Genomic DNA, 26,967 nt, shown 5'->3' on the forward strand with positions numbered 1-26,967 from the left:
CGTCCCCACAGGACGGTGGGCGGGGTTGCGCCGCCGGGCCGGGGCGCGCTGTCCGTGCGGGGCGGGCGCGCTGTCCGTGCGGGGCGGGCGCGCTCCGGCCGCTCCCGGCGCTGACGGAGCGGGGCGGGAGCCTGAGGAGAGCGCGGCGCGTCCCGCCCCGCCGGGGCCCCGATGGAGGCGGCTGCGCCCTGGTGAGTGTGTGCACCGGCCCAGGCCCCCGCCTTCGCACCCCCCGCCCAGGCCGCTTTGCTCCCCTCACGGCAGCCGCGCTCCTCGCACGGGCCGTGCCCCGGCTGCTGGCGCGGTTCCGACTTCCCCTGGTTCCTGCCTCTCCTCCCGGCTCGCTTGGGGAAGCCTGAGTGGGGTTTGCTGCCGGCTCTCACCGCCGTGGTGTGCTGTCCCTCTCTCCCCAGCCCGCAGCCCGCCGGGGCCATCCGGCCCATCGACCGCGGCTCTGTCCATCGCATCTGCTCGGGGCAGGTCGTGCTGAACCTCGGCACTGCCGTGAAAGAGCTGGTCGAAAACAGCCTGGATGCCGGAGCTACCAACATCGGTAACTCTTGAATTTAATAACTTTTCATAGGCGTTAAAGCACGTCTTTTTCCTCAAAAACGAGTGCATGTAAACAAATCTGGACAAATACTTTCTGTTTGGGCCAAGCATCTTTGCAGTGATTTTACACCTCAGGTTAATAAAACATTCTGATTCACAGACTCCAGCTGCATTCCTAGCAGCATGTGAGATTGTGTTATTTAATCTCTAGCCCCTTTGGCTACTAAGAATATGTATGGCCACCACTGTGCAGCGGTGGTGATCAGGCTGTGCCAGCCAGTGGCCTTGGGCTAGTACAGGGTAAAGGCAGGGCTGGTTTCCAGAGCTCCCAGGATGGTGGCTGGGATAATTGGGATAACTTCCCAAAGACAGAAATCCAGTGAAGCTGAATTACCTGGAACTACAGACTGGTTTGCATTAGATTGACCTAACTTTAGACAGCTATCAGGTTTTCTTCTTTTCTGTTATTATTCAATTTTGACATGGAAAACTGTTACTTGAAAAATTGACTTCAAGTGCAGAATTGATACCAAACATCATGTGTGAACATAAAGAGTTAAAATATTTTATGACTCAATTTTGTAGATATAAAACTTAAAGATCATGGGGCAGAACTGATAGAAGTTTCAGATAATGGAATTGGAGTGGAAGAAGAAAACTTTGAAGGCTTGAGTAAGTTGAATTTTTTTATAATTTAGATGTGGGCATTTAGTTTAATCATATTTAGTGGCCGCTTGGCTTTTACATAATGTGTGTGTTACCTGCAAGACTTGAGCAACACTAGACTCATCTTCTGTAGTGCTCTTGTGGTTATAGTTCTTGTAACTTGGGAATAGTCTTTGGTTTCTTTGCTTATTTAGGTGGCACAAGCAATACAAATAATCACAGAAGAGAAGATCTTAAAAACGTCCATGTGGATTAATTAATGTTTAATCATTGGTCCTTGTTGAAGGAGTTGAGCTGTGTGGAAAGGTGAATTATAAACTCAAGTATTTGCTGAAAGGGAGCTGACATTGCCCTGTCAAACTTCCCATTTGCTAGTTTTGAATTGCACAAAATGGGAGCAGAAACAATACTGTCTGATGAATCTAGCTAGCCACTGCAGTAGAAATAGTGGCATTTCTTTTTTGATAAAACAACTAGGAATCTTTTCCCCACAGGTTATTACTCAGTAACTTTGGTGTTCACTGTACATTTTTGGTACATCAGAAACTCAATCTGCTGCTGTTCCAGCACAGTGAAAGTTCAGGAGTGCTGCTGCTAGGTCAGTTTGTTACCTGGTGCTGCACTGATGGTGTGGATTGAGTCCTTCTCAGCTGTTGTGGTGGTCTGGGCTTGTGCTTGTCCTCTGTCCACCATGCACAGCACAGGCTGCAGCTGTTTTCTGGCAGGACAAAATCTGTGACAGGTCCAGCAGCAGCAGAGGCAGGTACTGTGTCCTGCTCTGAGGCATCTTGTAGAGCTTCTACCAATAATGCTGAATAAATCTGTGATGTAGGTGTGAAATAGCAGGTGCACCTGAGGATTTTGAAGAGATCTTGTTTATAGGAAAAAGGGAAAGCAAGCAGTATTTTGTCTTTAATCATTACGTAAAATACAGCGAATAATACAGAAGGTGTTTTGCTTCTTGATATGCATACAGAATCTACTTGCATAGACCAGTGTCACTTGGAGGTGAAATATGAATTTGAAATATCTTTTTCCAGCTCTGAAACATTACACATCAAAGATACAAGATTTTTCTGATCTAATACATGTTGAAACATTTGGGTTTCGAGGTGAAGCTTTGAGTTCACTGTGTGCCTTAAGGTAATTAATAATATTTTTTAGTAGTAGGAACTTACTATATGCACAAAAACACTGCATCCTTTCAGTTTACCATTATTGATAAAGTGGGGCTTTGGAAACTTCCAGTTCCTTACTGTTAGGTCACTTTTGAGCAATAGGTTGCATGACATCCTGAGTAATTTCCAACCAAAATTATTCTATTATTCTAAGCACCTAATTGGTTATTTTATGTACAGAATTTAGTGTTACTTAAGTGTGCAGATCTTTACAGGGTGAGATTGTGTATTTGCATGAGTATTTGATCCTCTGATATAAAGCACTGTAATATTTAAGTGTTGGTTGTTAGGTTGTAACTCATTAAAGCTGTACTTAAATTTCTTTCAGACCAACTGTACATTTTAATTCAGCTTTTGTACACAGTGCTGCTGGTACCTATTAGAATGAGGAATGTAGTGTTCAGCAAAACTAGATTTTAATGTTGAGTTTTGTAAGAGAGGAATGAAAGGCATACTAATAAGAACATGTAGCTAGGAAAATGTTACACTACTCTAAAGAGCAGGTTCTTAGTTGTTTATGGGGAAGAGTTGTTTTAATAAAATTAATAGTATTGCTGTAGTTTCCGTGCTGCTTGTCATGAGGAATAGATAAAATAATATGGTGCTCAGTGAATAATTCTTTTGCCTCTTTCCTCCCACTAGTGATGTTACCATTTTCACCTGTCATAAGTCAGCAAAGGTTGGGACTCGTTTGGTGTTTGATCACAATGGCAGAATTACTCAGAAGACTCCTTTCCCACGACAGCAGGGAACAACTGTCAGCATCCAGCAGCTGTTTTATACGTTACCAGTGCGGCATAAAGAGTTCCAAAGAAACATCAAAAAGGTAGGGTCAGAAATTCTCAATTCAAAGGAGTGTCATCCCCCAGAATTTATTCACTGCTGAATGAAATTCAGTTCTCTGTAGAATGCACTGATTACAGACTATTTCATGCCTGTCTTACATCTTAATCAAATAATAAAAGTCTCCTTGTATGCTTTTCTCTTCTGCTTTGCAATATTTTGGTTTAAAGGTACGTTCTCAGATTCTCAGATTTTGAAAAGAATTCTATCATGATCACTTATCTGCATTTTAAAACCAGGAATTGCTGTTTGTGGCTAAATATCAGTCTTGTAAACATCCTATTTATTTTTAAAGTACTGTTTTTCATATATATTTTTTTAATGTAGCTTGTAAAGATTTTAAGGATAAAACTCCCTCCCTTTATTTCCTGCAGATATTGAATGCTTTGTTTATACAATTTGTGTTTTAAAAAGAGACATTTCATATAAATATGAATTTTTTTTCCTTCAATAGGAATATGCAAAAATGGTCCAGCTGTTACAGGCCTACTGTATTGTTTCCAAAGGAGTGCGGATTAACTGTACTAATCAAGTTGGCCAGGGGAAAAAAAGCTGTGTGATATCCACTGCTGGAAGTCCCAGTTTAAAGGAGAACATTGGAGCAGTATTTGGACAAAAGCAGGTATTGCTTTTATTACTGAAAAGAGAGAGGATGTAGCTGTATGGAGGGATCTTTAATACCTTGTGAGGTATGAGAGGTTGGAGTGTTGGCCTGCAGTACACCCTACAGGCCGACAGAGGAGAGACACCGCAGCCTCCACGGACTCTGCAAGTCCTGGTTCTGCTCAGAGATGTTTTATGGAAGGGAAATTATTTAGGAGATGGGGTTATGTTTTAATATATCTCTGAAACCAGTTTTAAAAGCTGTTATGTCAGCAGATGGACTGTGTGTCACAAGAACAAGCAATTTTAAAAAATCCTTAAAATGGTGTAATGTGAAAGTCTTAACTGGAGACCAGAAAACTGAGGTGTATCCACTTTTGCAAGCTCTTCCTATGAAACTAAGTTTTATTGTGGATACCTTTAAATGGGATCGCAGTCAGTCCCTGTAAAGCTGTAGACTGTGATGCTTTCTAAGGAATAGCCATAAAAATAATTGTTATCTTCTAAATGAGAGCAGAGATGAAAAAAAGCTCAAAAACATCCTTCCTACAACTGTATATTACAGTCATCAGAAATATTGAGTGGTTGATAGCTGCTGGCTGTTGATAAAACAATTTTTCCCTCCACAGAGCCCATACAGAGATCTCAAAGCCTGTTCATGCTGTGGCTGAAAGATGAGAAGGAAGATATAACTTTTGTCTTGCCATGAGGCACCAAGCATAGTTGAAAATTGAGTGTTACCTGAATAAAATATTTAGCTTATAGCCTGTTTTTTAATATTGAATACTTAAATTGATAGAAACTGCTGTAATGGCAGAAAAATAATAGTGGCATGACTGGGAAAATATTTCTGGTAAACTTAACCGTTCTTAGGGAGCTTGTGATTCAAATAACACATTTTCTAATAGTTTTATTGTCCCTTCAAAAGAAACTTCTATTACTCTTTTTACCTTTTATTTTAGCATCAAACTTGTTTAGGTCATATATATGTCAAACTGTCAATCATTTTGTTCTGCCTGTATACATTTAATGTAAGGGTCTGTGAAATAACTAAAGCACACATTGTGATATCAAAGGATGAGAACAGGCATTTCTTAGAAGCATTTTTCTGTTTCTCAGTGAACAGTGCTATTATCTTCTAGTAGGTTTGGATATTTTAAGTGTTTGTCTTGGTCAGCTCTTGGTCAACCAAAACCCACCATTTTTCTCAAATAAATTTTAAGGCTAATGACAATAAAATAGAAGGGAAAAATCTATATAGGTTTGATGTTTCACTTCCTTCCCTTTTTTTTTTCAGTTGCAGAGCCTTATTCCTTTTGTTCAGCTTCCTCCTAGTGAAGCTGTTTGTGAAGAATATGGACTCAACCCTGCTGACATGCCACAAAATCTTTATAGGTAATTAGGAAAGTAGAAACCACTGCTGCCTGTGGCACTTTACCATAAAACAAAATTTAAAATAAAAAAGTAAAAAAAAAAAAGGTGTGATTTATAGTATTGAAAAGAGCCAAGAACAGCATAATAGATATTGGGACACAGTTTTGTCAGATAAGGAATTGGGAGAGGAAATGTATATTTACATATTCACTGATGCTGTATAATAGTGCTTCCTTAAGCCCCTTATAAAATACATTCCCCTTAAACGTGCTTTTCTCATCCATTTCCCCTTACTCTTACATTATTTATCCAACAGTATTAGTGGCTTCATTTCTCGTTGTGATCACGGTGTTGGAAGGAGTACGACAGACAGACAGTTCTTCTTTATCAACCAACGTCCCTGCGATCCAGCCAAGGTCAGGCCGTTGTTTTCCTATCATCAGCCCCACTAACTCAGTATTCTCTGAAAACCTCAGGATTAGTAGCTCATGTGTATGTTTGTTTCTTGGTTGTAGAAGTTCCTCTGTCTCAAGTTTCTGTCTTAGTTGTGTCTATTTGAATGAACAAGATCTTAATCATACAATATATGTTTTAGTACATTAATTAATATACACTGGTGCAAAGTAGAAGATAATATTTTTGAAGTTTATTGTTTTTTCACCTTTTTTGCAGGTTGTCAAGATTGTGAATGAAGTTTATCACTCACACAATAAACACCAGTATCCATTTGTTGTCCTTAACATTGGGGTAGATTCTGGTATGTTCTGAATAAGTTTTAGTAACTTCAGTAAAGGCTATTAAAATTTATTCTTCAATGATATTTGTATTTAGAGAATATTGTCATTTCATCTGTATGACTTCCTGCACTCTGAGGATTTTTTAATGCTCAGTTGGTGAGGGAGAAATATAATCTAGCTGTAGTTCCATTATTTTTCCCCTCCACCTTTTCTGTGCTCAAAAATAACTTCTTAAGTGATGAGGAAGAGGTCATCTTACATACAAGAAAACTTGAAACTGGGATGTTGAGACAGTTAAATCTGATTTGCAGACAAAATGGCACACAAACCAGAACTCATTCTGTGCAATAACATTGCATTTTATTTGTAAAGCAGTTTTTTTTTTCTTTTTTTTTTTCCCAGAGTGTGTTGACATCAATGTAACTCCTGACAAAAGACAAATTTTACTTCAGGAGGAAAAGTTTTTATTAGCAATTCTAAAGACTTCTCTGATGGAGATGTTTGGTAGTGATGTTAACAAACTGAATGTCAATCAGAAACTTCTGGATATTGCAGGTAGGACACAAAATGTGGAAGTTTTGAGTATGATGTATGGCACAGAATTAATGATGGAAAAACATGTTTTTAAAAACCCAAAGAAGAAATGAAAAAAAAAAATTAAACAAAAAATAAAGAAGGACCCTAAGTTATTAAGTGATTGTTATGGAAATGACACATGCCAGCACAGTACGATTTATAGTCAACTTTGTAAGCAAAAAATTCACACAGAATTAATTGATAACACTTGCAAAAGATTTCTCCCAAGATACTAAAAGAAACCTATGATTTTTTAATGAAAATGTCTTTGAGAAAGAATGGTTAAGGGGTCATAAATAAAATACGAAAATTAAGTATGAGTTTATTGGATTTTAAACTTTGATTCTTTTATGTTATCTACAGAAATTGATGATTCTCTTGTGACTGTGTAGTCTTTCAAGATGGCTTTCCCGAGTCAAGATCATCTCATTCTCTTCCTTTCATTCAATTAGAAGAGCCCCTTCTAATTTTCCTTTTTGCTGACATGTAGAATCAGTTGTAGCCTGATTCTCACTGTTATTTTAAATTAATCTTCAGTAAAATCCTTGGATTTTACTTGCCTGGACTGGCAGTTAACGAGGTTGAAGTCCTCTAATGACCTGCAAATCCCATATATTCTAAGTGCTTATTGTGCCAGCTCCTTAACACTTTGCCAATGGAATTTTATAGTGACCATTAAAGTGTAAGAGCAATTCACTTTTCATTGTGGCTCTGTCATTAAACTCTTTTGATAATATAAAGAAATGTGCTGATTAAACTGATTACTGTTCCAGTTTAAAAAGAGGCTACAAATTCATTCTTAGTAATGTCATTAATATCTTTAAGATGTAAGTGTTTCTGTGTTTGATATTAATGCATTTCAGCCCTATGCTTATTGTCTGAAGCTTCAGGGCTTCTTTGAGCAGTTTGCTATTTTTCTACCTCTTTTCATTCCTTTTCCTGAAGCACATAGTTTAATTCATGTTTCCAGCTAACTTAGAATCTTGAAATACTCTGTATTCCTATTTCATTAGGGAACTTGAAGAAGACACTTCCTGAAGAGGCAGAAAAGCCTCAGGCAGACATGCTTTCTGACTCTGAGACTGAAAGTCCAAGTGGTGAAGGTAAAAGAATAATGACTCTTGCCAGATTAAGGGAGTCATTCTCTCTCCATCAAGCAACAGAAAGTAATTTTCAAAGCTCTAAAAAGGTAAAACAGCAGCACAGTTCCCCTAGACAAAGGTTACTTGATACCATTGGGAGTACTGTAAAGATTCAAAAGGCTGTCTTGACTAAGAAGTCTGAAAGTTGTCGTAAGTTGGACTCAGAGGTGTCAATTCCAAGGAGACACTTGAGAAAATTAGAAGATACTGCAGATTCTGGATTCTGTAGTATTTCTGAGTCAGATGCTGGATGTAGTACACCAGAAGCTGGAAGCTGCATCAATACTGAAAGTGCAATTAATTCTGAGGAAGAATTCTGTAGCACAGAAGAACAGATGCAGAAGGAACGTCTTAAAACTGCTGGATGCAGTAAGAAGTCACTGGACTGTGATGTTCAGATCTTGGGCACTGAACCCAAGCTAGATCAAGTGAATGACTGGACTGATCAAAACAAGTTTTCTCAAGAAGCCAATAGTTGTTCCCCAAGAGTAAAACGTTTCAAAAGTAGAAACTTTAAAAGTGAAGCAGATGATTCCAAGGCAGGTAAATATCCTGAAGTGAAGAACACTAGTGTGGATGTACTGGTGGAAGTTCAAAAGAAAATTGTGCCTCTTGAATTCTCTATGAAGGTTTTGGCAGAAAAAGTGAAAAAGGTAATACAGCAACAACAGAAAAATACAGAAACTGAAAATTACAGAAGATTTAAGGCAAAAATTAGTCCTGGGGACAATAAAGTAGCAGAAGATGAATTAAGAAAAGAGATCAGGTATTTCTGTTTTCACTTGTTTAATATATTTTGCTCAATGGTTAATAAAATTAGTGAAGCAAAAATATAAGACCCGTCTTGTGGGTGGAAAAAAGGCCTACATGTACCTGCTAGATTTGGGTCTATTTTTTATTAAATGTCACAAAAAATCTATTTGATGAGTTATTTTACTGACAGAGCAGCTACTTGAACTACATACTTGAACTACTTGAACAGAATGTGGAAAAAGACACTAAAAAGGCCACAAACATAGATTGGATTTAGATCAGCCTTGTAAATTGCAGTTCAGTCAGAGAAACACCAAATTTCATGACAGATAGCACACTGAAAAGACTGCATAGCTTATATTTGTCCCTTGTGTGAATGAAATTTGGTGAGACATACCTGGAAAAAGAAGTTACATTCAGGTGATCAGGGGACAGTCAGTGTCTGTGATTTGTTAATATTTGGATTTAAAAATGTGTTGGGAAAGTCTTCTAATTGTGAAAAGAAGGCAAATATGTCAGCTGTCTTCAAAACCACAACACCATCTTCAGTGTTACTTACCTGGGCTATTGCCATATTGCCTGCTTCTAATTTTGTTATCACAAATGGGGGAAACCTATCTTAATGATGGATTTTGTTCTGCCAGAAATGGCCTCATAGGTGGTTGGCAGATTTTCAACATTTATATCCTGCTTAAATGAGATTTTTTTTTTTTTTTTAATCTAAAGTGTGTTCTGCAGGGGAGAAACAGAAGTTTTTAAGTTTTACATGATAACTGGTAAGGGTGTAACTTATAATCCCTTTATATTTTTTGTATACAGTAAAGAAATGTTTGCAAAAATGGAAATCATTGGCCAGTTCAATTTGGGGTTTATAATAGCAAAGTTGAATTCTGATCTTTTCATAATTGACCAACATGCTACTGATGAGAAATACAACTTTGAGATGTTGCAACAGCACACTGTTCTCCAAGGTCAGAAGCTGATAGTGTAAGTATTTTCAGTGTTTTAACAATAACATGTTTTAAGTTTAATTCAGTGTTTCAGAAGGATATCTGTGATTTATATTTATGTAGCATTTCACACATTCAGAACACTTGAGACTAAAGTGGTTTTTATATTCTGTGTTTCAAAGAGTCGATCCTTACATGAAACATAAATTCCAGGGGTGCAGTTGTAGCTATGCAGTGAGTCAGTGGTCAAACAGATTTCTCACGGGCTTTCATAGCAAGCCACAGTTTGGTAGGATATTGGAGACTGATCCTGCAACAAGGAATGCTGCCCAACTGACTTCATCTGCTGAGTAACCCTTGGAAGCAACTGTTCAGTAGTGAGTTTGTTTTTTTTTAACAGAGCAGAGTGAAAAGTTTTACTACAGAGCTCTGTATTAAGTATTTCTAGGTTGTTTCTGAAATCTGTCTTTAATGCTCTGCACTGTGTATCTATGCAGCACCATCTTTTTTTCTCTCTCTCAGGCCTCAAAATCTCAATTTAACAGCAGTAAATGAAACTGTATTGATTGAAAACCTGGAAATATTCAGAAAAAATGGCTTTGATTTTGTCATAAATGAAAATGGTGAGTTTGGACCAGAATTGCTGGAAGTAAAAGATTCAAAGGTTTAATCTTATTTATTATGCAAAAATTCTCTTGGCTGTGATCAAAAGATTTGAAATAAGATGCATTACTGTATATAGGATGGGGTTTTTTTAAGATTTATGATTCTGTGGTCTCTCTGCATGATTTAATAGAACATTGTAAATTATTTATCTTGCCAGTTTTTTACAGAAGTTTTTGAAGACTGGAGTTACTCTTTGGTTACATGACTGGATGTGCATTTTCTGGATATGTTACATTAAAATCCTTTTGTTTTATTAGTACATCTGCAGGGATAAATGAGGGCAAGTGGTAAATCTAGTAATCTAAAGTAAATAGATAGCAGTAGTAACTGATTTTCTTTGGCTTTCCTTATGACTTTAGTACTGACTTGCTTTGTTCTTCTGAGGAAATTCTGTAACCTGCAAGTTCCTTGTTGTTTCCCTTATACAGTGAGGATAATGAAAATGCACACAGTGTGGTAGCACTTTGCTATTTGGGAAGTCACTACACATTTTTTCCATAGTCTTCATTCCAGAATATCCCAAGGTTTCCTTGGTCTAGAATGCTATTAATGATCAGTCTCTTACCATTGTAAATCCTGAGTGATTCTGTTGTCACATAAACTCAAAAAAGTTTCATAAACCATTTTTTCTTTGGAATTGAAGGGTTTGTTAGAAAGTAGAGCTTCCTGCTTTTGCAAACTTTTTGGTTGATGTTAAAAGGACATCTGCCATAGTTACCACTTTGGTTAGTTAATTACATCCATCAAAAGATTAAATTTAAACATTAGTATATATGCACATCACATCATATTAACATTTTAAAGTAATTTCGCAGCTTTTCTCTCAAGAAAAAGTAATTTCTTATACTTCTGTTTCTTTATTGTCATTGCAAACCTTCCAGCTCCTGTAACTCAAAGAGTGAAATTGGTATCGTTGCCAACAAGCAAAAACTGGACTTTTGGTCCACAAGACATAGATGAGCTGATTTTCATGTTGAGTGACTGCCCTGGAGTGATGTGCAGGCCCTCCAGGGTCAGACAGATGTTTGCTTCTCGAGCTTGCAGGAAGTCTGTAAGTACTGCACTTGAATTTTGTGTTCAAATAAATAAATACCACGTTTCCTGATGTAGTACAGGTGGCTGTATCTGCATGTGTATTGCAGGGCAAATTTATTTAGTGCTGAGTGTCAACAGCTAATATCCTTCCTTCTGTTCCTTATGTTTTTATCTAGTGTAATGTGGGAAATATTTCTGCTAGTTTTTTATTTTGTTCCAAACTAATGGGCTCATGAACCCAGTGTTAGCTGGGTTTTGTCTTCTGATTGTCTGGTAGGTGTTTTTTATTTTTAATACCTTGCACAGAATTTATTTGCTATCATAGCTGAAGTACTGCTCTGGTCTGTGTCTGCTGGCAAAGAGAAAATGGAAATAATTATTTTTTTTCCTTTGCTTGCAGGTGATGATTGGAACTGCACTGAATGTGCAGGAAATGAGAAAACTGATCACCCATATGGGTGAGATTGAGCATCCCTGGAACTGCCCCCATGGAAGGCCTACTATGAGACACATAGTCAGTTTGGACTTGATTTCACCACAATAAGTCAGTGTCTGCTTGTTAACATTTTAAATTTTAATTCTTGGCAATATTTTGAGCTTTTATCATGATTCTCCTATTTTGAGTAAAAAAATTTTAGGCAGTCTTCAAGTTGGAAGCAAGAGCACTTGGAGGCATTCAGCAGAGTTTCCTCGTTATGCCTGTCAAGTCATCAAAACCAACATCCTGGAATTCATGTAAATAACTTCTCTCTTATTGCAGTTTACTGTGTGTTGTACTTCTTTGAGCAGCAGCCAAAACTTTTATAAAATAAATACATTTATATATAAAGATCAGGAGTAGCTGCACCTCATTTACAGCAAATACACTGATTCTGAAAATGAAGTGGAATGTGAATTCAAGTCCCTGGCAATGCTATAAACCAAAAATTAGTTTTCAATGTTTATACATCATGTATATGATAATTTTAAAGAAAATGAAAGTGATACAAAATTTTTTTTTTTTTCTTATACCAAAGCTGGGTTTTGTTAGATAATGACTTAGAGATTTAATATTGCATTTAATTATTAATTTCCTGTTATCCATGTTTAAGGCTTGAATAGAATAATTAGTCGGGCATCATTACTTTTAATTATCATTGTCCCCTTCCAAATTCCAAACTTCTTTTTCAAGAACAGGGATTCTTTTTCTGATAATGAATGGGGAAAAATAGCTGTCTCACCAGGCACTGCCAGTCAGGTCAGTCCAAATTCGATCTCAGTACAATCAAAACAGGTAGATAATGGTCTTTTTGAATGAGAAACCATTAAAACAGGTACCTACGCTCTTCCAGTTCTGTAGGACCAAGATATGACCCAAGAAATCTGTGTTGATGTATTATGCTCCCTTCACACTCCATTTGCCGCTGATGGAGCTGTGGCCATGACGCTGCTGCTCTTCCGCCGCTTCTCCGAGCAACGTGCCAGAGCCGTGCCCATGGTACCAGCACGGCTGTGGCCGAGAACCTGCAGCAAATGGTCCGTGTTGGTGCGGAGCCGCGGTTTCGCAGCTCTGCTCTGCCGGTGCGGAAACCGGCCCGGCCGGGCGCGGGCCTCGCGGCGGCGGCGTTGGCACGGCTACGGCAGCGCCGCCGCACTGCGCCTGCGCGGGGGAGAGGGGCTCGGTACCGGCCCGGCCCCGCCGTTCCCCGCTCGGGTGCCGGCGACGGGTGAGGCTGTCCCTGCCGGCCCTCGCCCCTGCGGCACTCGCAGGTTGGGTTCTTGCACTACCAAGCGGTGATACCCGGCTGTGATAGGGTTGCAGCTGTGCAGGCAGTCCTGTAACCTTCAGGTAGCTCTCAACTGACAAGATAACTACAAGATCTGGTGGTTATGCTGTGCCGTGGTTCAGTCTGCAGCTCATAACTTGGAAGGCAAGTTAAATCAATAATAACAGTGCAGGTGTAACTTCCCAGAACTTGCCAAAAGCGTATCTTTGAGAAATGGCTTTCAGCTTTTCAATGTAATTAAATCTAATAGCTAAAAATTGGGCAAAGATGGAGATCTCCATGTGGCAAAAGTAAGTCTAGTGATAACACTTCTCTCACAGTGGTTTTGATGGAAGACTTGGAGGTAATTCACAGACATTGCTCCCTGTTAACCTTATGGCCTGCCTGCCACAAGCTGACACCACTGGCTTGATGAATTGCTGTTACAGAGATTACTTTAATACACAGTATTTGTAATAATCACAGAAATACTGTCGGTTTGGGGTTTCTGGGTTGTTTTTCTTTTTTGGTAGTTGTCTGTGTTTTGGGTTTTTTAACTAGTTTATAGATTATGAATATGTATGTAAGACAGAAATAAATTTTCATTTTTTAGAAGGGAAGCACACACTGAGACAATTCAGTAGCTATGACAAAAGGCAAGAAGAAAGATGCCAAGAAAGATGGTAAGAAGGTAGCTGTTGAGAAGTCAGAAGAATCTCTAGGTACTACAACTGATAGTTTAACGACGCTGACAGATTTGTGGAGTGAGTCATTGAGTGAAGAAATTCCAGCAATTCCAGAGGCACCGGATAAAGAGGTAGAGGAACCACCAGTCCAGCCAGTTCCCCTGATCCACGAAGAGCCTGTTCTTGCTCAAGTGATTATAAAAAGGTATATTTGTTACAAATACAGCAGTGAAGTCAAGAACTCTCATTTAAGTATCTCTGCTGTAGCCAGTGTCATAAAAACACTGATTTGAAGACAAGAATCAGGTTATTCAGACCTAGTAGCAGTGGCACCTCAGGAAATGTACATATGGAATTCTGCTGCCTTCTTGCATCCTAGAGTGCTGCTGGTGCTCTCTGCCTGCCAAAACCCTCATTCTTTTAGCTTGTTCACCTTCAGTGAAGTTTTGTTAAGGTATACAAATAACTGGTGAAGGAAAATATATCATGTAATCTTTAGTTGTTGCTGCCTTTTAATGCTTAAGGCTGCTCATATCTCTTCAGAATATCCTAAACTGAGGAAGCAGGTGAATGGCAATGTTAACAAAATGCTTTTGTATTTCAATGTGATGTTTGTATTTAACGTTTCATATACCAGCATGCCTGACTGTAAGGTAGAAAATGCTACCAATGTGGGTTTTTTTTCTTAATTGAAGGAAATATGGGTCTGAGGCAACACAACAATTATGTGGACTGTTACAAGGAAGGTTCAAAAATTTGAAAATTTTCTTGTTGTTCTTTACTCTACACAAGATGCATCAGCTGACCTGTGTGTAGGCCATGGTAAATCAAAGGTCATTTATGATCATTTCTATGATCGTTTATGTGATTATATGGTCATCTATGTGATTTAGATCTATTGGCAGTGACTTGAAATCTTCATCTTTAGTCTGTTTTCTTTGTAGCTATGAAGGTGAACAAGTTGATGAGCTCTATGAGGGCGAAGGATTTATATGTTTTGAGGGAGGAAATACGTACAAGGTGAGTGTATAAATTTTTTAAAAAGTAATAGAGTAAGTTTTATCTCAAGAGCACTAAGAAGCATTAAAACTCTTCATTTGAAACTAGGAGGAGAATTAATGTGTCATTCTTTTAAAATCTTACAGTCACTGTAGGCTTCAGCTGGGGTAAGAGTAAATCTGCAAATGATGTTATTCTCTTCATTTTGAAGGGTCTATTTTCTGAAGGATGTATGAATGGAGAAGGGACTTACACATGGGCTGATGGAGTGAAATACGAGGTAAAGTAAAATTTAAGTTATAACTGAACACAGTTGCACCCAGTTAGATGTGCAAAATGAGGGAAAGTAGAAAAGTTGCAGTAATTGGTACAGTACTGGTGGCAACTGCAGAGCTGTGGCAGTGATTTCAGTTACAAGCCTGACTAGTCCCAGAAGGTTAGGAAACAGAATTGAATATTGAATTTCATCTTTCAGGGAACATTTGTTAAGAATGTACCGATGCATAATGGCCGTTATACCTGGAATGATGGCAGTGTTTATGAAGGATCAATCCAAGGTGGACTTAGGCATGGATATGGAGTTTTCAGGAGCGGTACCCATCCAATTTCTTATATTGGCTATTGGTGCAATGGCAAAAGACATGGAAAGGTCAGTAAGAATTAAATGAGAGCATGGGCTTGGGTGATACCTTCATGATACCTTCAGGAACAGCAAGCGTTACTGTGCAAAGTTTTTGCAAAAGTGTTTTGTTCTGTTGCATGGTCTTATGCTGTGTAGAGATTTATTTTTCCTAGGGACCTTTTCTGAGGTTGTGAATACAATTAATACTGTAGACCTACTGTTGGAAGTAAAAGTCTGAATGGGTCAGAAGGCTGATCTACCTCAGACTGAGTACTGTAATTAAGATGCCAAGGTTAGCTCTCTTAAACTATTTCCAAAAGGTTTGAAAAACATGGTAGACTTTGATGTCATGTAATAGGATTTTTCTTTTGAACATTTGGTGTTTAAGGTCTTATCTAATATTAATCAAAAGAGCTTGTTTCCTTTATTTAATTGTATCCCTTCGGTTGCTTTCAGTACACTGAGTCAAAGTGACCTTAAGTATTAGAACGTGATTACAAGCATCATATCATTTGTATGTGGTGTTTTATTCAGGTAGATGAATATTTAGGTATTTAAACTGACTATGCTCTTTGTTTCAGGGTAATATTTATTATGATCAGGAACAGACCTCCTGGTATTCAGGTGACTGGGTAAATAATCTCAGAGAAGGATGGGGATTCAGACGGTAAACATGATAACACTTGTTCTTACCCTCAACATTTTTTATTTTTGTGTATTATGTTGCAGTTTCTTGTGTTAAAGTGGGTACAAATGCTGTCATTTCATAGTAGTGTGTACCTTCTGCAGTGGAATAAAAAATGTACAAAGTGCTTTATGATAACAAAACAGACCTTTAGAAGTTTATTTTTATGTGCAGTATTTCTACTGACCGTTCACACAAAAGAATAGCTTAAGACAAAATCCCAAATCAGCTTTGGTAAACCACAATTCAGTATGGAAAAACAAACACACTTGACTGATTTGAGTAGATGAAGCTGCCTTATGAATAAATGACTTATCTACAGAATTATATATAAACAAATATTGCTAATAGCTATGGCAAAGACTTTTTTGGGAAAAAGAGCTTTATCACATATTTTTAGTGATTTCTAAATTAAAAATAGGAGGTAAACAGTGCCTACAATAAAACCTCTATGTCCATGTCATAGTGAGTCAATTTTCCATTTAATGCTTATATTTAGCCTTAATAAATTATAAATTTATTAGCAATGAGGTTTCACATAAACCTTCCATAAGATCAGAACAGAATTTAATATGAATTAACTTTTATTGGTTTTTTGCAGTTACAGATCTGGAAATACTTATTTCGGTCAGTGGAAGAAAAATCTACAACATGGACATGGAAAAATGATATGGCTGACAGATAATCAAGAGTATGAAGGACAGTGGGAGTGTGGTGTACAGGTATTAACTTCTTCCCCAGAAACCCTGCTTTAGTTCAGCATCTGTCCACTACTCTAGGAAACCTAAACAGGGTGTTTTGTGCAACATCAAAGGAGCTTTGCACAATTTTTGCCAGTTGAGTTTGCCAGTTGTGATAACAGAAAACATGTTCTTTATTGTAAATTGATTCTTATGTTAGCAATATTTAAATTGTTAAAGGATTTTTGATTTAGTCTTATAAAATCCAAATTTCATTCCCTAGTGGAAAATATAAACATTTTTCAATTAAAAAAAAAGAAGTTAAAGAAGTGTTTGTGACTTAGTTTGAGCTATGACTTCAGCAGTAGGTATATGTGGCAGTTTATTTCTGTGTTGCCTGTAAAATACTAGTCCACACTGTTCTCTCTTGTAAAAGTTTTATGATGGAAGACAATTTTTTGGCATTTTCAGTTCCTTCCATTTGTAATTCTGTTTCAAAAAGAATGTGAGTTACTTGCACTGTCTTTTCACTTGGCTTAAAATTGTCAAGGAGTCCAGCTTGTGGAACATCCTGGCTCTGTGGCATGGTGTTCCTCACCTGGCTGTTCAGCACTACAGGAGAAGGATTCAGGGAGGAAGCGTGGATATCTTTAGGAGTCCTGTGGTAGAGCTTGCTCAAGTATGTGTTGATGCAGTGCATCCTCTGGGTGCTTCTCCCATGCACCTTTGTAGGATCTAGTTCTGTCCCTGCTTTAAAGTGCTGCAGCCATCAGGTGAGGGCTTTTATTTCAGAGAATTGCCAAAGTCTGGACCTGTTTTTTAAACGCAGAATTTTCTTTCAGCATGGTTCTGGCATGCACACGTGGTTTTTGAAGAGAATGGAAATGTCTCAGTATCCTCTACAGAATAAATATGTGGGGGATTTTGTAAAAGGGGAGCGCCATGGACGTGGGACATTTCTTTATGCTGATGGAGCAATGTACAGTGGAGAATGGGTGCATAATAAGAAGCATGGCAAGGTGAGTATTGTCAGAACTACAGAGGCAAACTGTTCTGCTCTGTATAGTGGATCTCTAGATTTCTGTACAGCAAACTACACTCAGTTTGTAGTGTGGATGGAATCCCCCCACAAAGGGCAGAGAGTCCACTGAAAGCAGTTGGAGTCCTTCCAAGGACACAGGCTGACTCTGTGATTAGATATGTTTTGGGTATACAAAGACATATATTTCACTGTGGAGATTTTCAGTTCAATAGGTGCATCTTGAGTTTTGCAATGGTTGGTCAGAATTTCACACTTCCACTGTGAGCTAATGGATTTCAAGCTGTCCTTGCACAGAGAAGTTCTTAAAACCTCTCATAAAATAGACTTTTGAAAAAACTCTTGAGTGGAGTGCCACATATGCAACCTAAGGAGTACAAACAAGTCTTTCTATATGGGAGGAAAATACTTTTCAAAATCAAACAAATATATAGTCAGTCCTTTATCCCAACAGTGTACCTATTTAATAGGCGACAAAATGCATTATAAAAGAGGGTAGGAAAAATAATTTTGCTGTATTTTATTTCATATATTGAATTTTAGCCAAGATTATGAGAGAATCTTGACTGAGAGAATTAGAGGTTTGGGGTTTTTTTTATCTTTGTTTTATATTTATAATTAATCTGTCTGTAGGGCATCTTTGTCTTCAAGAATGGTCGCAGGTTGGAAGGAGAGTTTGTAAATGATCATCTCGTGGAATATCCTGCTCATCAAGGTCTGCTATGAAAGCCAAGAACCAGAGAGCCACTAGCCCAAGAAGGCGTTTTTGCATTAGTGAGCAGCTTAACAAAACAAATTTTACTTAGTTCACATTTTGTTGTTCCATTTTACTAGAATATGAAACTATTTATACATACGCAACTATACGAAACTATTTATACATACCAGACATATTTCTTCCAAGAATTTAGATAGAAATGGGAATCATGGCTTTTCCTTCCATGCTGTGTTTCCTGTGAGTGACACTTGGAGTGAAGTGACACATCCATCCACACCACATCTTGTAGTGAATGGAACTGTTGTCTGAAAGTTTCACAGCTTTTTTAATGTCTGCATTTCCTTTTAATTAGAGGTTGATTTGACAGAATTGCTCTTCAGTTGTTCTGCTGTTGGTTGTGAAATCTCTACTTCTTACTGTGAAGGAATCTATTGTTCCAAATTAGTAATATAAGAAGGGATAATACGCATTTTGTTTTTCTGTGTGTGCATATATTAAGCTTTGTTTTAGTTTGTTCTAACTTATTTTATTTGCTTGATAGAAAGGACCACAGTCATTAATGCCTTGGGAAAGACTTCTGTTCTGGGATCAGATATTTATTTGGATTTACTGTCACTGCTTGTCTTGTTCCCAGAGGAAGACAGAGAGGAAGAAATGCAACAAGTATAAGTCTACTGTTTGATACTTTCAGTTTTCCCCTCTATTGTTTCATACTGTTTTATTTCTGGTTTATTTGTGTTAAAGTAACTCTTTCCATTAAACAAGTATTGAAAATCCGAAGGCCAGGAAAACAGAAAAGCAAAAACAATGAATAGACAGTATTGCCTCTTCTGAGCTTCCACTAAAAAAAGCCAATTAAAAATAGGTTAACATATCTGGAAGGGCATTGAGCAACCAGCTTTAGCTCTACTCCGAGGTTTGTCCACTGACAGAGGATGACTTGTTTCTATCAGTCATCAAAACCCTTTTGAGTTCAAGCATTACTTTTGAGTAATGCTTTTGTGAACACTTAGCCAGGGATATGCTAGGTCAAATAATTATCTGCCCAGTTACAGGATCAATACAAACTGATCTCTTCTTGCTTTGAGAAGATGCTGAAAATATATCCTGCTTTATTTAGGTAGAATTGGCTGTGTTGAGGCATATTTCAAAATTGAAAAAAGCCTACTACTTCTACAGTACCTTAGGCTATGCTCCTTCTCCTGAGGGCACTTACACCCTGACTATGCTGCAGTTTTGGAGGTTTCTGAAGGACTGCAAATTTCATCTCTCGTCTGTAACTCTCGCTGAAATGGATCGACTGTTGAGAGGTTTGTATTCCTGGTGAGCAGGGCTGGGAATGGAGGAATTTTAATAGTTAATTGTGGAGAGTTGGAGTGGCAAGTTCTCCTGGCAGCTCAGCTCTGGGAGTTAAGTGGTCCTGAGTCAGTACCTCTGTGCCTGTGAATTCTCAGTGGATCAATTTACACTTCTCTGGGCACTTCTGGTCCTTAGGTGAGAAAATACAAAATTAAAATACAACATAAAAAATTGCACTGACGAGCCATCTCTTCAAAATATGTATTCACCCCTTGTCTTGCCATGACTTTTTAAGAGAGAGAGAATTTTGAGAGAGAAGTAGGAGAAATAATTTTTTTTTCAGGATTCTTAAGTTTGGTTTGCATGTAGTATTTTTTTCTGTCTTCCATAGACCCAGTTAATCAATCAAATCCCTTTAGACCTGCACCGTCCTTAGTATGTGAAGGATTTAACTGCAACTTTGAATCCCCTTTTATTTCTATATATGCTGAGTGGATGCATTTTTAGAAAGAGGATTGTCCAAGATCAAGCTTCTGTCCAGGTGGACAGTTCTCCCTTGAAATTTGTTTGGAAGTGCTTCATTGTCTGGTGTGAATCTTCCAGGACTGTTGTTACACTGTGATAGGTGCAGATGGAGAGGCTAAGAAAGGCTGACAAATAATATGCCAATAAGCATTTTAATATACATGAGAACAGTAGAAATTTGGTTTTTAAAACATTTTTCAGGTGATAAACCACCTAAGGACATACATGATCCGAGTGATACATTACTGTTCAGAACATTTGTATCCTACCTTGTTCACCTGGCATTTCATATCTATCATGAAGAGTACAAGTAAGTTTTGTCTTTTAGTGAAATTTATTTCAGTGTAATCAGTTTGAATCTTCCCACACAAGAGTGTTTTTGTTTAAACTGTAGAGATGAAGTTCCTCATCTGCAGAAATGTTTCTTAGAAATGATGTCCAGGAATGTTCTGCCCTCTGCCTCTTGTGTCCAAGGTAAGCAATGCTATTGCAGAATTCATCAATTAGTATCACATGCATTGCCGTTTTATTGTTAATGTTATTTTTTCCCAATTCATTTTGAAAGGTATCTTATATTCTGATGAAGAATTCACATCTTTTGCCATGAGATACCGTGAGAAATGCTGGGAAATATATGGATATTTTTGCAGACCATGTCCCAGACCTCCATTTGAACCCACAGTGAAGCTGAGGCAATTCCTCTGGATGTTGGATGTAATAATCTAATTTTTTTTGTGTGATTAGATGTGCTTTCTTTGTTCAGTTTATGTGAGCCTTTTAAAATAGTCCCTGTGGCTTCTGCATAGTTGAAAAGGTGGGAGTGAGGTTATTCGTGCAGACTGTCCAAGGAGCAGTAAAGGAAAAGTTGTTCTGCTGTTATCTACTGTTATTTATGCATTTTTTCAGGATTTGAATTCTAATTTTTTACTCTTATCAAATCCTAGACAAATTGTTTAAGGGAATATAAATATTTTTGCTGGTCCCCACTGTGTCTCCCTGTGCCCCATCTATAAAATGTATATATAAACATGTCCTGTTGTTAGAACTCAAAGACTGACAGCCATTGAAATAACACTGTAAACCATTTCAATAATGTATTGACTACAAGAAGAGTATGAGATTCTTTGCTAAAATTCAGTAATTTGGGGACAGATCAAGATTAGTATGAAGGTAGAGAGCAATTCCCACTGATATGCCTAGGGTTTGGGTGCTCCACTTTATAAATCAGAGCAATTTTTTCATGAAGAAAAATTGGATGGCAAAATTGTAATTTTTTATATTTTTGTTTATGAGTGTTCTCAAATTCTTTTGTAACACTGCTTTTGCAGTCTAGGGAAGATTCCCATTGGCTTCAATAGGACTACAATTTCTACTGTTAATTACATATATGGAAGTATCATTTGAAACCACTAGAAATTTTGGCAAAGGCTTGAAAGGGAGGTAGATTAGGTCCATGTGGGGAATGCCTTAAGTGCTGTTAACACGTGATATTTATTCTTACCCAGGATTTAAAACTTCTCAGTGAACAATTAACTGCTCCGAGAGTTCTGGGAATATTTGTCAAAGTTGGTGTCTCCCTACCTGGCATCCATGGTGTCAACCTGGAGCTGGAGGTGCGTATGGAAAATAAAATGAAGTCCGTTGCTACAGGAACAGTTAAAATTGCTTTCAAGAACTGCTGTGAATGCTGTCCTACCTGTTGGAACAGGAAGAAAAAGAATTAATTTGTTAAAAAAAAAACAGAGTAAAACTTGAGCCTCTATTTTTGTCTTCCTTTGTTCTGCTTATATCTTTTAGCTTAGCTCATGTACTTCTATGTTTTTCTTAATTACCTCATCTTAGCACAGTCTCAGCATACTTGACCATTCAGAGAGGCCCTTAGGAGTGCCATAATCCATGCAGGGAAATCCCATTTCTAGTGGAGTTCTGTCCCTGGGGAGCTGCCTGACAATATGGATTTGCAGTAATCACAGAGGGATTGATCACTGCACTTCCAGCTGTGGAGGCTGTTAAGGTGGATCATTAATTAAGATGTGAACTCACTGATCCTGAAAATCTGGTGATGCAAGAAAGCTGATTAGTGACATGTGAGGTGCTGCCACCTCAGTGAGGTCAAGTAGTGACTGTACAAGACTCTTGTGCTACCTGAGAATTGGCCTAGTATAGAAGTTTTTCACCCTTAAAGAATTAACTCTTACTTAGCAGCAGTCTCTTGTAAATGACATAGCTGAATTTATTTTAAATGGGATCTGATAAACTGAGCACACAGTGGAAGTCTAACTAAGGAATCTATTATAACCCCACTCTTGAGGTTTCTAGCAGCGTCCCATACAATTAAAATACGATGTTTTAGGTAATAGCTGTAGTTGTGAGTTACTTGTTAGAGAAATTTCTCATAGCTCCAGATACAACAAAAATTAGTGCAGTGTTTTAGCTCAATATGACTTGTAGCAAGTGTAACACATCATATCCTCTCCTGAATTTTTTGAGCTTTGGCTATTTTCAGTTTTTCTTCAGAAGAAGGAATGTTTGACTAGACAAATGAGGCCAGAGGGACTTCACTACCACTTCTGAATTCTTTGCTTGCTCAGGTACATAGGCCTGTTAATGAAGAGATTTTGTGAAAATGAACTCATTTACCACTGCCGTTGTTTTACTCTAGATGGTTTTTCTGGAATTTTTTGAAGCTCTTCTTGAATGTGCATTGGTTCATGTTACTGAGGATATGATCCTGAAGGAAGAAGCTCAAAGTAATCAGAAAAGAAGTAGCTTTGAAAGCAAGGACTTCTCCAAGGAAACCTCAGCTGTGTCTCTCACAGAACATTCTCCACCCCAGGTAAAGTTGATGCAGGCCTGTTCAATGTTATTATGTGTCCACTGAGAGAGTGAAGTCAGGCCCTAAAAATGTTCTGTTTCCTGACCATGGAAACCAATTTCCCCTTTTTGCATTAACAAATACTTGATTGGGTCCTTCTGCTTTTTCTGTTTGTTGGTACCTTAAATTGTAACATCAGTGTAGACAGCTTTAACATATTTGCACGTTTTCTTAGATAACTGTAAATACACGTAGAGTACTTCTGAAGGGGAACTGACAGATTAGTTGGCTGGTGAAAGATATGTCTCTTCTGCATTAAGCTGAATGTCTGAAATTGCCCAGTAAAAATGGTATTGCAGCTGTTGTATGTAGCAAGCCTCCTCTTTTTCTTTTTGCTAAACTTCTGAATAAGGATTTTGTAGGTTGTGGGATGCTGCCTGTGACACTGGTGCAATTTGTGTGTACAGAGTAGTTGAAGACATGAATTGTTATTATTTGGAATTATGCACAAGATGAAAGTATTTTTATTAATTCAATGAGTATTCAAAACATAATTTCACAGCCTCTGTGAGCCAGTAGTGCCACTGTACACCATCACTTCCCATTCTTTGGCCAGTTGTTCCTACCCTAGGCACCCATTCCCTTGTAGCATCACTGCAAGCAGTGACACAGTTGCACAGTGAAGTGGTCCAGTTAAAATAGGAAAAAAAAAAAAAAAAAATCTTGATTTTTTTTTCAGGATTCTAAAGGCTAAAATTTTTCTTGTGTTACATTTCATTTGGTACAGACATCAATGATGACATTTCCAAGGCAGCTGAGCTTTACACTCAGGAGCAGGTGAACAACAGATGAGCATTATACATAGAGTAACATGTAAGAACAGAGGAACAGGTCAAAGAACAGGAGCTTTCATTTTCCGTAGTGCTGTCTTTCCCTAGCTCTGAAATAGGATAATCCTACTTGCCTGGCTGGTATCGAAGGTAAAGCGTTACCTGGTAATACTTGAGAAGGTGAAACATTCCTGCAATAGAAATGTTTTGAGATAGATATGATTGCAGGATGCATTTGGCTGGCAGAATGCTTTGGAGATGGGGATTTGCATGACTCAAAGGGACTTGGGAGTTCACTTTATGATTTGAACACAGGCCCAAACATTTAGTAACTGAATTTAAAACTTCTTGCCAGCCACCGAGACCTTGTGAAGACACAAAGCCTGCTCATCAACCTTTTCTACTGGGTGAGTACTGTATAAAGTGGCTATAAAACTATAAAGTGGCTTAAGGAGATTCACTTTTTCTGCAACTTCGAAAACAATTAAACAGGAGCTGATCATGGAAACAGGTGATGTATTGCAGTTACAGAAGGCAGCTCCATTCAGTTTGGCAATTATGACAAAGTTTATGTTTAGCTTTCCATACGTGCTGTACACAGATGGCTGGGCAAATTGGAATCTCTGAATTTTCTGTGCTTTTTAATTAGAAGCTATCACTTTTTCCTTAAAAATAACTTAAAAGGTATTTTAAACCTTAATTCTTCCTGTGCTGTCCCACTCATGTGGGCATGGAAACAGGAGCTTGAACTTTGCATTGTGCCTTCATTAGAAACAAACTTCATAATTTCAGAAGTATTTTAACCACAGGTCTGACTTTCAGGGCAGATGACAACCTATATTTGTTTGTGCTGAAGATCAAACTTTTGTTTGTGCTGAAGATCAAACTTGGAATTGCATGCACAGGATTAAAGGCTGAGTAATTTTAATTTTCTTTCTTTGCAATATCAGAAACTCTTCTCTCATTTCCCATAACTCCTGGAGAAAGCAAAGATGATGTGTCATTGCCCAGCAAGGATATAAAAGAAGAACAAGATTCCTGTCCAGAAAAGGAATTGATAGGTAAAACAGTTCTACTGTTTTAGGACTTAACACACACACACAATTCTCTTGTAGCTCTTGAATTGTGAAGTTTTATTTGTATTGGCAGATTTCAGCTTGTCACAAGAGGGCAGTAAATGAGCATTAATTCTGGAGGAAGATTTTTTTAAAACTTAAAATATTTTTTAAAAGAAAATAAAACTTCATCATTAAATGAGACATTTAAGTACCGACTTACATAGTTTCCCCAATTTCAAATTGCTACATTTAATTTGGAGGGCATCTATAAGCTGTAATTTGTATTTACTCTATGAGAAGCTCAAGCTGCAAACCTGTCTTTGGAGTGTCTTGGACAAATAAAATGTATTACTGCCATGTTCTGCTGCTTCTACTTAAAATAAGAATTATTAGTGGTGTGCCACCAGTAGCTGGGATAAGATGCCTTATGTTAGGCCAACATGCAGGCAGAAGACATGTTCAGTAAGAGTGTTCAGTCACTTGGGTATGTTGAGGGTTGTAGTTTTCTGTACCATCTTCCTTCCAGCTGATTAGCAGATCTCATCTGGGTTGGTTTTTGTGTTTGTTAAATGTTTTCAGCTGCTACAGAACTCAAATACAAGAACAGAGGTAGACAAGGATCTTCGTGTAGTCATCGGCTCTTTTGCTGAAGTCTGATGGGTGAAACGTTACACGTCTGAAAAACTGTTTGTTCAGGGCTCGTCACCTGGGCCTGGCCTGTTTCCTGACATGACAAGGGACACTGGCACACACCTCTGTCCTTTCAGGTGGTCATGTTTGTTCATCCCTTCCCCCATGCACAGGAGTCACGGATACTGAACTGTCATCAGGTTACTGCAGACAACTCTTATCACAGGATTAAAGCGAAGAGTTCATTGTCTTTTTGTGCCATTCCCAGGGCCAAGTCACTGAAGCCTCACAAAAGGGCCACCCCCTTTCAGTTCAAAGTGTCTCACACCTTTCATCCTCTGTACCATGCAGAAGCCAGACCTTCCCTTTGCAGAGTATCAGAGCTGAAATGTTGTAGTCCAAAACATATTTGAAATAGAAGTGCCCTCCTAAATAAACATGTTAAATTTACATCTTGCAGATGAAGCAAAAGAAGATAAAGATGAACAAAGGGAGCTGTTTCGTTTCTGGATGTATCAGGTGGAAACCTTTTTCACAACTAAGTTCTTCCCTGCTTTTGAGCATGAAATAGCGCTGAGAGATAAAATGAAAGAAAAAAACAAGCAGGATGCTGAATTAGCTGGGCTGAGAAAAATCCAGGCTGAGGAGCTGGAAAGGTGAGTGTTGAATCTTGTCTGTTATCCTTTATCTTCCACTAGCAAAATAATTGAAAATGAGAAGTGTGCTTAAGAAAGTAATATAGCATACTGTACCTGGAAAACAAACTCACACAGGTTTCATTAGTAACATACAGAATATGTTTTTTCTCATGTGCTTTCTGCTGCTGGCTGGAGTAACAAATACAGGCTGTTTTCAGGTAAGAAACTTAGCTCTGGTATTTCCTGGCACTTGGTTCCTACTCTGTGTAAAGGCAGTGAAGACATATTTGGACTTGAGGGGGTAATTAGAGACTTTCTGCTTCTTTACACTGTGGCAGTTTATGCTGCTTATACTACGACGAGAGCTGGAGTTGCTTAGCCAGTGGAAACCTGTCTCCCTTCTCTTAGAGTACCTTAAATTCAAATTTTGTTCATGCAGACTTACTGCTGAAAAAGAAGTAGAAGACACAATAAAGCAAGAAGCAGCTGCCTTACAAGTGAGTGTCAAGCCCAGGAAACGAGCCGTGTCATCTTGGGAGAAACTAGTCTCCTCTAGAGAGGTCCAGCTGAAAAAAGAGGCCCCAAGAGAGAACCCTCACCAAAGAAAAGAGGCTCACAAGGCAGCAGAGCCTGAGGAGGAAGAGGCAGAGAAGGCAGCACCCACAGGTACCAAGGCAACTGCTGACAAAAAAGAAAAATAAAGAAATCCTTTGCTGGCAGCTGCTGAAGCTTCAAGCGAGTACTCTTCAAATTAAAAAAAAAAAAAAAACCCAAACCAGAACAACCCCAGAAGACCTACACTTGTAGGAAGCTGTAATAATGGCTCAAATATATGCACAAGAATTGCTGGTTAGAGAGGGAGTAGTTTTTTAAACCAGGATTTTTGGTAAACTAGCAGGAAGTTACACGATGCAAATGAACAC

The 26,967-nt window shown here is 38.2% G+C and overlaps 2 protein-coding genes across 2 annotated transcripts; both read left to right on the plus strand.

Annotated features, from left to right (window-relative positions):
• The first annotated feature begins 119 nt into the window (after positions 1-119).
• PMS2 (PMS1 homolog 2, mismatch repair system component) lies at positions 120-11,906 on the plus strand. Its single transcript, XM_053992363.1, has 15 exons — positions 120-191; positions 414-553; positions 1,138-1,224; positions 2,259-2,361; positions 3,039-3,222; positions 3,694-3,861; positions 5,140-5,237; positions 5,533-5,632; positions 5,889-5,973; positions 6,356-6,508; positions 7,543-8,437; positions 9,244-9,411; positions 9,897-9,997; positions 10,922-11,091; positions 11,476-11,906. Exons 1-15 carry the CDS (start codon positions 172-174, stop codon positions 11,617-11,619), a joined length of 2,616 nt encoding a protein of 871 aa, XP_053848338.1. The 5' UTR covers positions 120-171; the 3' UTR covers positions 11,620-11,906.
• An 821-nt stretch (positions 11,907-12,727) lies between these two features.
• Positions 12,728-26,826, plus strand: LOC128815291 (radial spoke head 10 homolog B-like). The gene is given in 21 exon segments (XM_053991871.1): positions 12,728-12,781; positions 13,434-13,711; positions 14,451-14,526; positions 14,717-14,785; positions 14,981-15,154; positions 15,709-15,794; positions 16,414-16,534; positions 17,335-17,511; positions 18,165-18,246; positions 18,249-18,305; positions 18,791-18,912; positions 19,370-19,559; positions 20,275-20,383; positions 20,468-20,547; positions 20,639-20,787; positions 21,579-21,686; positions 22,736-22,909; positions 24,074-24,125; positions 24,669-24,779; positions 25,867-26,062; positions 26,484-26,826. Coding segments are annotated over 20 exon segments (2,640 nt in total). The 5' UTR covers positions 12,728-12,781; positions 13,434-13,466; the 3' UTR covers positions 26,746-26,826.
• Positions 26,827-26,967: the final 141 nt, after the last annotated feature.

Source organism: Vidua macroura, chromosome 16, assembly GCF_024509145.1.
Source record: "Vidua macroura isolate BioBank_ID:100142 chromosome 16, ASM2450914v1, whole genome shotgun sequence".
NCBI classification, from domain to species: Eukaryota; Metazoa; Chordata; class Aves; order Passeriformes; family Viduidae; genus Vidua; species Vidua macroura.

Bases quoted from the DNA above. Each gene is read 5' to 3' on its own strand.
- PMS2 (XM_053992363.1), top strand. From the start codon at position 172: ATGGAGGCGGCTGCGCCCTG. The intron at 3,862-5,139 runs GTATTGCTTTTA...TTTTTTTTTCAG, and splicing joins CAGTATTTGGACAAAAGCAG to TTGCAGAGCCTTATTCCTTT. The intron at 11,092-11,475 runs GTAAGTACTGCA...CTTTGCTTGCAG, and splicing joins CTCGAGCTTGCAGGAAGTCT to GTGATGATTGGAACTGCACT.